The following is a 14,393-nucleotide window of genomic DNA, read 5'->3' as shown; positions in this document are numbered from 1 at the left end:
TAAGTGTCTCATCCGAACAAACATTTAGTGCAAGTGGAAGAATTTTAAATGAAAGGAGGACTAAACTTTCTCCAAAAATGATTGAAGTCCTCACATGTCTTCGAGATTGTGAACGTTCTTGCTATCAAGATCAATACGAGGTTGTCGACGATACTTTAATAGAATTATTTTAATTTTGTAATAGAGATGATACGGATGAGAGAGGTCCTAGTCAACCACCCTCAAATTAGTTGTTTTGTAAATTGTAACTTGTAAATTAATTGTCAATTATTGCACTCTTTTTTCTTTACCAAGTTTTGTCCCATTGGGTTTTCTTGGTGAGGTTTTTAACGAGGCAATAATTGTTGTAATTTCTTATTTTATTTTTTGATAAATGAATAAATCTAATTTTTCTTATATTACAATTTTATTGTATTAAAATTGAATTAATATTTGAAATGTTAACCAAAAAAAAAAAAAATTAATTTAATTGAATTATTGATATTTGAAAAGTTAATTAAAAACAATTACATTTATTCATTTATAAATTGTTAATTATTCATTTGAAAAGTTAATTAAACAAAACAAGATAAAATAAAAAAATAAAAAAAGGGGCTAACCCGGCCTGACCTGTAGCCTAACTCGGCGAGTTAGGGTTGGCGAGCCAGGCTGGGCCAGTCAATCCCCAAAAAATGGTGGGCCTAACTCGGCCTGCCTTTGTTAGCGGGTGGGTTAGGACTGGCCTGCCAAAATCAGTAACCTGTCGTAGGCCGGGTCGGGTCAGTCCGAGCTGGTTACTTTTTTAGCTTTAATTTGGAGTGGGTTTTACACGCCCGTTTATCATATTTTGAGAGATCGCCTACCAAATTGGTAGGTCATTATATATATAGTAAAATCTATCTATAGTGATATTCTATATATGAATAAACTCTATGTAGTCATAAAAAATTCTATTCTCAGTTTGAGATAGTTTTAAATAAGAATAAACTTCATATTATAATAAGTTATAATTTTTCTAATTTCTGTCTTAAAGAAACTTGTTTCCACATAGTAATAATTATATATATATATTACATTGAAGATTTTAGATGAAATAAAATATTTATTTGAAGTTATTTAGAACAATAATTTACAGTTGTTATTACATCTTTTAACTTGTGGGTATATTATTTGTTAGCATGAATATTTCTTGTTAAAGCCATAATATTTCTAACTTCTCAAGCATGTTTAGAGTTTTTTGACATGAAACTTTTTGTATTTCCAAACTATCATCCTCATAATTATTCTATTTCTCTTCTTGTTTAATTGTAGAAATGATTTCTTTTTTTGTTAAAGCATACATGATTGTTACTCATTTGGATGATTAAGGAAGACATTAATATTCATTTGATTATTGTAATAAAGTTGTCAAATTTAATCACCCAATTCTATAATGACTATTGGATTCTCCTCATCTACTTTATTTGTAACTTACAATTCATCGACATCAAGGGTCCTAATTTTATAATGCTTAAAATAATTGATAATTTTCTGTGTCTTCACATCAATTGCCATGTAGCAATTGTATTTACAATTCCATAAAGGATAACTATCTTTGTTGGTTTCAAAACACTATCTTTATCTGTTTTAAAAGTAGATAATTAAAGCGTTGAATTGAAACCTTAATATTATTAAAACATGAATTGAAATCTTAATATTGTATTACTAAAACATGAATTATGCAAATTAAGAATTTTTTTTAACTATATATTTATTAAGTTATGATCTCTTCGTAATAATAAAATTAGTTAATTTATATTATTATATATATATATATATATATATATATATATATATATATATATATATATGGCATACGCTTTCTTGCACTAGGTTTGTGGAGTGTGTGACCACGCCCGTTATTCATATTTGAGGATCGCCTACCAAATTGGCAGGCCATTATAGTCTACATATAGAGATTTTAATATATTAAGAAAATTTTACTAATTAATTATATGTTCTAGAAGCATAAAATTAAAATACATGACCAACAAAATTTTCACATTTCTCTAAGATTTGAAAACACAAAAACGTTTCACGATGAGAATATTTTTCTCGGGGAAGCATTTCCTTTAAAATTATTATTTTATATGAAGTAATTTATATTTATTATATTTATTGGACCAAATTATATTAATATTAAATATTATATTATAATGTAATTCTTTCAGGTTTTAGTCATGTCACATGTGATGTTACGTGAAAATCATGCATATGAATTACAAATTAAATTTCATTAATAAAGAAAATTCTTTGACCAATAAAAAAAAAAAAATTACGGTACTTTAACCCAGAACTCAAATTAAGAGAATATCATAATTTATTCGTATAAGAAAAAAGTCCAAACAGTCCAAAATAATTCTTTAGTTTTCTTATTATCTTGCACTTTCTCATTCTTCGTTAATTTTTCTCACAGTCCAAAAGTACATTAGTTTTATTCTAAAGATTAGAATATTTAATGGAATTAACATAAAACCAAGGATTGATATAATATTATTTTCAAGTTAATTTAAATGTTGAGGTCTTCCTAAAATAATTTAAATTATATTTGTGCACATGGTATATAATTAAATATATTACTATTTTAATTCAATTGAATCAATTGTATAAATTAAGTAAACCATTTTAATTCAATTGAATCAATTGAAACAAATATCATTCTCTCATTTCTCTCTCACTCTCTCGGCCTCTCATCTTTTGCTGGTGTGGATTTCATTTTGGTTTCTTCATTCTCTTTTGAAGAATCTAGACTCCAAGTTTCAGCATCAAGCTTTTAATAGCAAAAGGAGTTGGTAATTTTCTATATTTTTCTTACATTAACATGTTAATGTTTAAATGTTTGTGTTTCAGCTTGCATCATCATCTTCATCCATTTTACACAATTTCCATGTCCAAAATGCATGAATCTCAACAATAATATACAAAATGAGTGTAAATATTTTAGCATTAGAAATAAGAAATAAGAAATACCATTATTAAAAAAATCAAAGAATCAAAATATTTTTCAATATACTTGATTGTACCCTGATACAAGTCATCAAGAACAAATGTCACTATATTAAGATGTGTTAGACTTTGAAATTTCAATAAGTCCAATAAAAATAGAAGAGTGCTTTATAGATTTTATAAAAGTGGATGATACTTCTGGTCAAGGCCTTTTTAATGTTCTCACAAGCATATTAAAAAATCTTGAACTTGATGTAAATAATGTGAGAGGACAAAGATATGATAATGGGTCTAATATGAAAGGTAAACATCAAGGTGTGCGAAAAAGATTATTAGACATAAATTCTAGAGCATTTTATACACCATGTGGTTGTCATAGTCTTAATTTAGTTTGCAGAAATATATAGTGATAATTTTGGTTTCATTTATAATATGGAAAAGCTAAAATTGCTTGATGATGATAGTTTGCAGAAACATTGTTTAAATCTTGAAAACTTTTAAAAACATGACATGCTCTCTGATATTGATGGTTCAGATTTATATTCAGAATTAAAACTTTTAAAAGAAATTATAAACGTGGAAATTAAAACACCACTTGAGATACTAGATTTTATAAAAAATGTGAATTCTTTTCCAAATGCATGGATAGCTTATAGAATACTGTTAACTATTCATGTTACTGTAGCTTAAACAGAAATAAGTTTTTCAAAATTAAAATTAATAAAATCTTATTTGCGTTCAACTATATCATACGAAAGATTATGTAATTTGACTATATTATCAAGTGAAAAAGATTTAGTTTCTAATTTTGAATATAAAAATTTAATTAGTAATTTTGTATCTCAAAAATCAAGAAAGATAAATTTGAAATAATTTTTTAATATATACTTATATTATTAAAAGACCCTAAAGTAACTTTTATCTAAAATCACAGATATTATTGAAAAGGTCTATCCCTAATAGAGAATGAAGAGAAGTTTTAGAAGTAACGCTTCTCACAGTTACATTAATAATACTACAGAAGTACTAATAACCCATAATAGAGAATAATGAGAAGTTTTAGAAGTACAGCTTCTCACAGTTACATTAATAATATTACAGAAGTACTAATAACCCAAATAAATAATACATCCTGTAGGACTTTAAACTAAGTAACTAACACAAGTACCATCTTGTCAACATTCATGAGATAATTACTTTTCGCCTTCTAAGTTTCCATGCAGCGTTTATAACATCCATAGTTTTTCCGAAAGTGAGAAATACACCCAGTGTTTTAAAATAACTGGGTGTATTTGTCACTTTTGAAAAACTCTGGATGTCATTTTGGAAACCCAACGCACAAAATAAAGACTGAACTACCATTAAGACAAGGAACTACGAACTAATCTTAGTACCAGAGAACTGCAGCCAAGAGTTGTTAGAGCTGCACATAACAGTACCCAAAAAGCCTTCAATCAGTGCCTATTCCAATCACGTTCAAATGCGATAGTAATCTGCAAGCATGGACAACAAGGAGAACAAAAAATTCAGGTGAAATAGCTTGTAATGGTAGGGTAAAATTTAAAGGGAAATGTGACAGCTCAAGCCCATTCAACAGCTACGACATCAAGATAGCAATGGCTGAATTTGAAGTAAAATCGGAGTTTCAGAGTCTGCAGCTGAAGATTATTAACTTTTGTACCGAGGTCTATTACAAACTAACATTATTTGTTCGATAATGTCAACAACTATCAGAAAACCAAACAAAACTAAGATAGAAAAAGTTTGAACTAGCTGAAAGCATTCAAGCCACTGGAAATTATATTGAGTGTGAAAAGGGTATTATGATGCAAATGGTGAAGGGGATGAACATAAGAAAGTCAATGACAGCCGCTCAATGACAAATATAAAATGATCAGCTCTTGATATATTAAGCTGAAAATTGAGAATATTGAAAACGGAGAACATTTTTGCATCAAACCTCAAGACAATACCGAAATGACAGTCGAAATTTATATACAAGAGCCTGAATGTTTTTATATACCTTGTTCCAGATTTTAAATTGATACCAGAGAGGTTCTAACTTCTTTAAACTAGAAAGAAACTAAATGGAAAACATTGTGTTTTCAGAAGATCAACCAAAACACATAAACAATAAAAATAAGGCAACTCGTAACCCCTAAGACACATAAACTTGCTTGGTAAATTAATTTTTAAGAGCTATGAAGATCTATAACATAACAAACAAGGCAACATGCATTAAACAAATAGCTAAAAGGAAACATTTCCATTCAGAGTTTAAAAAATGGGGAAGAAAGAAAACTGACATTAGTGAGGAGCATGAGTAGATGTTGAGGCAGCATGGAAATTTAGCCACGATGGTACAGGCCAAAAAATCTCGGAATATCCTGGGAAGACCGCCAGCCGACCAACAGTATTATCCTTAAAGTTAAAAATCCCAGCACAGGCTCCGGGGTAATCTTCATTAACGCCTTTAGAGAAGCTATTACTTTTGAAGTAAATACAATTCCCTTTACATCCACGGAACTCTTTAGCCGAAACAGCGAACGAACAATCCTCACCGACAAACAACGCCCTATGCTCCAACTCATGCACCGCCGGAACCCACTGATTTCTCTCTTCGTCAAGCTTAAAAGCCTCAAAATATATCCGGCTATCTTCGTATGCCCAGCACCGGAAAATCAAGAACAGGTCCTCACAGGACTTCACGAAGTGATGTCGTCCAGCAGGGATAATGCTATCCATATACGTGACTCGAATAACTTCGAAAGACCGAGAATCTACACTTAGAGTCTTACCCATATAATCCAACGCATAGAATTTTCTATTATGATAAATTATATCTTCATAACTATCATGACCAAGGAATATGTCAGTTAAACTTTTATTTCCGATTTTCCATTCAAACAGTTTACTTGAACGATGAATTGCCATAACAGAGAACTGATCGTCAGGAGCCGTAGCCGTAGAAGCCACAACTTTTACGAAAAAAGTTGGCCTTTTTTTAAACGATCCCTTATAAAACAATCTGCTTCTTCCTTTAGACTTTCGGGCCGGTTCAAGTTGATAAGATTTTGTTATTTCTTTAATTTGATAATCCAACAAGTTGAAACATTTCAGTAACTTGTTATACAGGCTTTGGAAACGATATCCACATAGCGGATCCTTCAGCCGGACTTCGCCGGAGTTTGTGTGCTCGATTCTGATCATCCAAGTTTGCGTCGTTTCGAGTGGGTTGTAGATAGGGTGACGTGGCTCGACGGCGTAAACCGTCGTCTCGGTGAGTAAAAAGTGGTTGGCAGGTTTCCGGATTCGCCTGATTTGCCCCTGAGTGCGACGGTTATTAAGTGGGCCCAAGCGAAATGAGCTCCGTCGTGCTGACTTTGGAATTAGGTTTGTCAAAGGAGTTGAGACTAGAGAGCGAAACATATCACAAACAGCCCGAAAACGGAGAGTATCGTCGATTGAGTGGAGGCGTTTGGATATATTAGTGAGGATGTCTTCCGGAAGAGTGGAATAATCGTGTTTGGGCCGGTCACTCTGCTCCATCTCCATGGTTTGGCAAAGCAAACAAGTTATGATTAACGAAAAACCAGAAAACGAGAAGAGCAAGAAGAAAAGGATTTCAGAAAAGGTGAGACCGTGAGGGTGAGTAGGTGGGTTTTAAGGTTGAAGCTGGTGATGGTTAAGAAATGAAACTAGAGCACACTAGGATGGTACTTGCGGAATTGAAGCTTGCCTTTGATAGGGGAGGGCAAAATTTTAGGGTAGAATCGGAACTGATGGGTATTCGCCTTTTGGTTTTGGTTCCTATCCAAAACCGACTATAATAGGGTTGATTCCAATTCCAAAAATTTCGAATTGATACTATGTGGTTCCAAATCAAAGAGCCAAAACTCGAACCGAGACTAAATAGGATAACCTTAAATTATGGGGGTTTTTTGATATTTTCTATGTCCTATAAATATATAAGAAAATTTAGGATTTGGTTCTTTTTTTTTTTTTTTGTTAGAAGTGTTATCTCACAACAATTTGAGATTAATGTATAGTGGAGGAAATAATGATGATGCCAATGTTTTATATATTGTCTGCTTGATTGTTTGCAGTGTAAAAGTAAAATTATTAGCTACAAGCAAATGCTCACCAAGTTCTAGATCATGCGTGAGAATCAACTTAAGCTTGCAGCAACTCAGCCTACTTGAATTTGCTTTTTTGACTACGTTTTGTGGTTGGGTCATAAATATTGTGTTTACTATTGTGTTTTCTTTTCCTCATTTGTTAGAACTTGGAATGAAAGTTTCATGGGTATTTTTTTTTTTTTATAAATATCGACCGTTTATAAAAGTATCATTAAATAAAATGATGAAAACAAATATGTGTAACTTATATGAATGTTTAATTACAACAAATCATTTATTATGAATAATATGTATGCTAGCTAGTAGTAAAAGCAAATTTATTGCATGAATGATTTAATTTATGAGAATATAATATATTTGTCATTTCAGAAAACTAATAGGGGTGTAATTAACTTTACTTTATAAGGGTTCATTTGTCATTTTTTTAAATTAGGGGGTAATTAAAATTTGCCTAAGTATAGGAAACAGAAACCTATAACATAGGTTCTGGTTCTAGTTCCAAATCAAAGGAACCGGTTCGATTCTGATTGTTTAAAAAAAGGGCAAGTACCCGGACTCCCCCACCCGTAGCCTTTGAGTTCATGGCTGGTAAAAATTCTGCAATTTCTGACAAAGTAACAAGGTATTGGACTGGGTTTCAATTTACTATGATAATAATAACCCTTGGATCATGGGTCTTTGTCCAACGTTGTCCATAATCCAAGGGTAACAAGAGTATGATAGGACAAATTATTTGAAGAGGGCAAGAAAAAAAAAAAAAACCACTAAAGATAGACTCACAAACTTTTCTCATTAATTTTCTCTCACATATGTATAAATGTAGATGACATGATAACTCACAATTGAAATAGTTCGTAATTGGTTAAGTAAAACTCATTATTGGATAGATAAAACTTATTACAAACTAATCAATTGTTTACGTTTGTGAAAGAAAATGAGTGGAAAGAGTTTGTCAATCAGAGTTTCATTGCTGATCACTTAAATTGACCTAGAAAGGTTCCTATCTCTAATATGTTAGCTAGATAAGATGGAGACAGGCAATAGATGGCGCATGCCACCTCAAGTTCGTGTATTAATTATACGTGGGTCAACCAACACTTAGCTCTCATCATCATCCATATGACCAATGCCAAAGGACAAATCCTACTTCCTCCCATTAATGATTTTCCAGTGGAATTGAAAGCTTGAAGATACAAGATGAAAAGCAACAGGACAACCAATTAACTTGTTAAAAGCACTGCTCATAGTCCTTGCATATGATTGGTAACGTAGCGCTTTGTAGTGCTGCAAAAAGGTCTTCAACCTGGAAGCCCTGAGAAGATTATTTGCAAGAAGAGAACAGAAAAATAGGATCATATATATGAGTAATTTTTCTTCATATAACAATAGCATCATAGTTAAAGATTCATATGTATACTATAATGTATACTATAATCTTTAGACAAAACAGCGAATAAACAATCGTCACCAGCCAAAAACACCGTATCCTCCAGCTCATCCACCACCGGAACCCACTCATTTCTCTTTTCGTCAAGCTTGAAAGCCTCGAAATACATCCGGCTATCTTCGTATGCCCAGTACCGGAAAACCAAGAACAAGTCCCCACAAGACTTCACCAAGTAATATCGACTAACAGAGTAACAGGGACATTGCTATCCATATTAGAGTATTACCCATATAATCCAAAGCATAGAATTTTCTATTATGATAAATTATATCTTCATAATTATCATGACCAAGGTACATGTCAATTAAACTTTTATCTTTGATTTTCCTAAAAGCTAAAATTGCTTGATGATGATAGTTTGCAGAAACATTGTTTATCTTGAAAACTTTTAAAAACATGACATGCTCTCTGATATTGATGGTTCAGATTTATATTCAGAATTAAAACTTTTAAAAGAAATTATAAACGTGGAAATTAAAACACCACTTGAGATACTAGATTTATAAAAAATGTGATTCTTTTCCAAATGCTATAGCTTATAGAATACTGTTAACTATTCTGTTACTGAGCTTAAACAGAAATAAGTTTTTCAAAATTAAAATTAATAAATCTTATTTGCGTTCAACTATATCATACGAAAGATTATGTAATTTGACTATATTATCAAGTGAAAAAGATTTAGTTTCTAATTTTGAATATAAAATTTAATTAGTAATTTTGTATCTCAAAAATCAAGAAAGATAAATTTGAAATAATTTTTATATATACTTATATTATAAGACCCAAAGTAACTTTAATCTAAATCACAGATATTATTGAAAAGGTCTATCCCTAATAGAAATGAGAGAGTTTTAGAAGTAACGCTTCTCACAGTTACATTAATATACTACAAAGTCTAATAACCCATAAGAGAATAATGAGAAGTTTAGAAGTACACTTCTCACAGTTACATAATAATATTACGAAGTACTAATAACCCAAATAATTACATCCTAGGACTTTAAACTAAGTAACTAACACAAGACCACTTGTCAACATTCTGAGATAATTAGTTTTCGCCTTCTAAGTTTCCATGAAGTGTGTTAAGTACATCCATAGTTTTTCCGAAAGTGAGAGATACACCCTTGTTTTAAAATAACTGGGTGTCTTTGTCACTTTTGAAAAACTCTGGATCTCATTATTTAACACAAACCCAGCGCACAATATAAAGACTGAACTACAGTTAAACAAGAACTACGAACTAATCTAGTACCAGAGACTGCGACAAGAGTTGTTAGGCTGCCCAGAACATTGATCCAACAAGCCTTCAATCAGTGACTATTCCAATCACGTTCAAATGCGATAGTCATCTGCAAGCATGGACAACAGAGAACAAAATTCAGGTGAAATAGCTTGTAATGGTAGGGTAAAATTTAAAGGGAAATGTGACAGCTCAAGCCCATTCAACAGCTACGACATCAAGATACTATGGCTGAATTTGAAGTAAAATCGGAGTTTCAGAGTCTGCAGCTGAAGATTAATAACTTTTGTACCGAGTTCTATTACGACTAACATTATTTGTTCGATAATGTCAACAACTATCAGAAAACCAAACAAACTAAGATAGAAAAAATTTGAACGACTTAAAGCTTCAAGCTACTGGAATTATATCGAGTGTAAAAGGGTAGCACATGGTGAAGGGGATAACATAGAAAAGTCAATGACGCCGTTCAAACATAAATATTAATGATCAGCTCTTGATAGATTAAGCTGAAAATTGAGAATATTGAAAACAGAGAACATTTTTGCATCAAACCTCAAGACATACCGAAATGACAGTCGAAATTTATATACAAGAGCCTGAATATTTTATATACCTTGTTCCAGATTTTAAATTTATACCAGAGAGGTTCTAACTTCTTTAAACTAGAAAGAAACTAAATGGAAAACATTGTGTTTTCAGAAGATCAACCAAAACCATAAGCATAAAATAAGGCAACTCGTAACCCCTAAACATAATTAAACTTGCTTGGTAATTAATTTTTAAGAGCTATGAAGATCTATAACAAACAAACAAGGCAACATGCATTAACAAATAGCTAAAGAAACATTCCATTCAGAGTTTAAAAAATGGGGAAGAAAGAAAACTGACATTAGTGAGGAGCATGAGTAGATGTTGAGGCAGCATGGAAATTCAGCCACGATGGTACAGGCCAAAAAATCTCGGAATATCCTGGAAGACCGCCAGCCGACCAACACTATTATCCTTAAAGTTAAAAATCCCAGCAGAGGCTCCGGGGTAATCTTCATTAACGCCTTTAGAGAACTATTACTTTTGAAGTAAATAATTCCCTTTCCATCCACGGAACTCTTTAGCCGAAACAGCGAACGAACATCCTCACCGACAAACAACGCCCTATCCTCCAACTCATGCACCGCCGAACCCACTATTTCTCTCTTCGTCAAGCTTAAAAGCCTCAAAACACATCCGGCTATCTTCGTATGCCTAGCGCCGGAAAAATCAAGACCAGGCCCTCACAGGCTTCACCAAGTGATGTCGTCCAGCAGGGATAATGCTATCCATATACTGACTCAAAACTTCGAAGACTGAGAATCTACCTTAGAGTCTTACCAATAATCCAACCATAGAATTTTCTATTATGATAATTATATCTTCATAACTATCATGACCAAGGAATATGTCATTAAACTTTTATGTCCGATTTTCCATACAAACAGTTTACATGAACGATGAATTGCCATAACAGAGAACTGATCGTCAGGAGCCGTAGCCGTAGAAGCCACAACTTTTACGAAAAAAGTTGGCCTTTTTTTAACGACCCTTATAAAACAATCTGCTTTTTCCTTTAGACTTTCGGGCCGGTTCAAGTTGATAGATTTTGTTATTTCTTTAATTTGATAATCCAACAAGTTAACATTTCAGTAATTTGTATCAGGCTTGGAAACGATATCCACAGCGGATCCTTCAGCCGGACTTCGCCGGAGTTTGTGTGCTCGTTTCTGATCATCCAAGTTTGCGTCGTTTCGAGTGTTGTATGATGTGACGTGGCTCGACGGCGTAAACCGTCGTCTCGGTGAGTAAAAAGTGGTTGGCAGGTTTCCGGATTCGCCTGATTGCCCCTGAGTGCGACGTTTTTAAGTGGGCCCCGAATGAGCTCCGTCGTGCTGACTTTGGAATTAGGTTTGTCAAAGGAGTTGAGACTAGAGAGCGAAACATATCACAACATTTCTAGAAGCATAAAATTAAAATACATGACCAACAAAATTTTCACATTTCTCTTAGATTTGAAAACACAAAAACGTTTCACGATGAGAATATTTTTCTCGTGGAAGCATTTCCTTTAAAATTATTATTTTATATGAAAGTAATTTATATTTTATTATACTTTATTGGACCAAATTATATTAATATTAATATATTATACTATATATGTATATCTTTAAGGTTTTAGTCATGTCACATGTGATGTTACGTGAAAATCATGCATGAAAATTACAAATTAAAATATTCATTAATAAAGAAAATTCCTTTGACCAATAAAAAAAAAAAAAATTACGGTACTTTAACCCAGAACTCAAATTAAGAGAATATCATAATTTATTCGTATAAGAAAATAGTCCAAACAGTCCAAAATAATTCTTTAGTTTTCTTTTATTATCTTGCACTTTCTCATTCTTCGTTTAATTTTTCTCACAGTCCAAAAGTACATTAGTTTTATTCTAAAGATTAGAATATTTAATGGAATTAATCATAAAACCAAGGATTTGATATAAATATTTATTTTCAAGTTAATTTTAAATTGTTTGAGGTCTTCCTAAAATAATTTAAAATTATATTTTGTGCACATGGTATATAAATTAAATATTATACTATTTTAATTCAATTGAATCAATTGTATAAATTAAGTATTATACCATTTTAATTCAATTGAATCAATTGAAACAAATATCATTCTCTCATTTTCTCTCTCACTCTCTCGGCTCTCTCATCTTTTGCTGGTGTGGATTTCATTTTGAGTTTCTTCATTCTCTTTTGAAGAATCTAGACTCCAAGTTTCAGCATCAAGCTTTTAATAGCAAAAGGAGTTGGTAATTTTCTATATTTTTCTTACATTAACATGTTAATGTTTAAATGTTTGTGTTCTAGCTTGCATCCATCATCTTCTTCATCCATTTTACACAATTTCCATGTCCAAAATGCATGAATCTCAACAATAATATACAAAATGAGTTGATAAATATTTTAGCATTAGAAATAAGAAATAAGAAATACCATTATTAAAAAAATCAAAGAATCAAAATATTTTTCAATTATACTTGATTGTACCCTGATACAAGTCATCAAGAACAAATGTCACTTATATTAAGATGTGTAGATATTTCAATAAGTCCAATAAAAATAGAAGAGTGCTTTATAGATTTTATAAAAGTGGATGATACTTCTGGTCAAGGCCTTTTTAATGTTCTCACAAGCATATTAAAAAATCTTGAACTTGATGTAAATAATGTGAGAGGACAAAGATATGATAATGGGTCTAATATGAAAGGTAAACATCAAGGTGTGCGAAAAAGATTATTAGACATAAATTCTAGAGCATTTTATACACCATGTGGTTGTCATAGTCTTAATTTAGTTTGCAGAAATATATAGTGATAATTTTGGTTTCATTTATAATTGAAAAGCTAAAATTGCTTGATGATGATAGTTTGCAGAAACATTGTTAAATCTTGAAAACTTTTAAAAAACCATGACATGCTCTCTGATAGTGATGGTCAGTTATATTCAGAATTAAAACTTTTAAAAGAAATTATAAACGTGGAAATTAAAAACCACACTTGAGATACTAGATTTATAAAAAAATGTGAATCTTTTCCAAATGCATGGATAGCTTATAGAATACTGTTACTATTCATGTTACTGTAGCTGTAAACAGAAATAAGTTTTTCAAAATTAAAATTAATAAAATGTATTTGCGTTCAACTATATCATACGAAAGATTATGTAATTTGACTATATTATCAAGTGAAAAAGATTTAGTTTCTAATTTTGAATATAAAAATTTAAGTTAGTAATTTGTATCTCAAAAATCAAGAAAGATAAATTTGAAAATAATTTTTAATATATACTTATATTATTAAAGACCCTAAAGTAACTTTTATCTAAAATCACAGTATATTGAAAAGGGCTAGCCCAATAGAGAATGAAGAGAAGTTTTAGAAGTAACGCTTCTCACAGGTAATAATAATACTACAGAAGTACTAATAAACCCATAATAGAGGAATAATGAGAAGTTTTAGAAGTACACGCTTCTCACAGTTACATTAATAATATTACAGAAGTACTAATAACCCAAATAAATATACACGCTGTAGGACTTGTAAACTAAGTAACTAACACAAGTACCATCTTGTCAACATCATGAGATAATTAGTTTTCGCCTGTCTAAGTTTCCAGAAGTGTGTTAAGACATCCATAGTTTTCGAAAGTGAGAGATACACCCATTGTTTTAAAAAACTGGGTGTCGTTGTCACTTTGAAAAACTCTGGATCTCATATTTAAACAAAACCCAGCGCACAATATAAAGACGAAATACAGTTAAGACAAGGAACTACGAAACTAATCTTAGTACAGAGAACTGCAGACAAAGAGTTGTTAGAGCGTGCACACGAACATGATCCAACAAGCCTTCAATCAGTGACTATTCCAATCACGTTCAAATGCGTAGTCATCGCAAGATGGAAACAGGAGAGACAAAAATTCAGGTGAAATAGTGTAATGGTAGGGTTAAAATTTAAAGGGAAATGTGACGCTCAAGCCCATCAACAGCTACGACATCAAGATA

The 14,393-nt window shown here is 31.6% G+C and overlaps 1 protein-coding gene across 1 annotated transcript; it reads right to left on the bottom strand.

Annotated features, from left to right (window-relative positions):
- Nucleotides 1-4,099: 4,099 nt before the first annotated feature.
- On the bottom strand, nt 4,100-6,069 carry LOC116146074 (F-box protein SKIP23-like). Its single transcript, XM_031431487.1, has 2 exons — nt 5,271-6,069; nt 4,100-4,457 (listed from the first exon to the last, which is right to left on the bottom strand). Exon 1 carries the CDS (start codon nt 5,896-5,898, stop codon nt 5,272-5,274), a length of 627 nt encoding a protein of 208 aa, XP_031287347.1. The 5' UTR covers nt 5,899-6,069; the 3' UTR covers nt 4,100-4,457; nt 5,271.
- Nucleotides 6,070-14,393: the final 8,324 nt, after the last annotated feature.

Source organism: Pistacia vera, unplaced genomic scaffold, assembly GCF_008641045.1.
Source record: "Pistacia vera cultivar Batoury unplaced genomic scaffold, PisVer_v2 Contig471, whole genome shotgun sequence".
Classification (NCBI taxonomy): domain Eukaryota; kingdom Viridiplantae; phylum Streptophyta; class Magnoliopsida; order Sapindales; family Anacardiaceae; genus Pistacia; species Pistacia vera.
The sequence above is the reverse complement of the archived record's forward strand: the minus strand, read 5'-3'. Positions and strand labels throughout refer to the sequence as shown.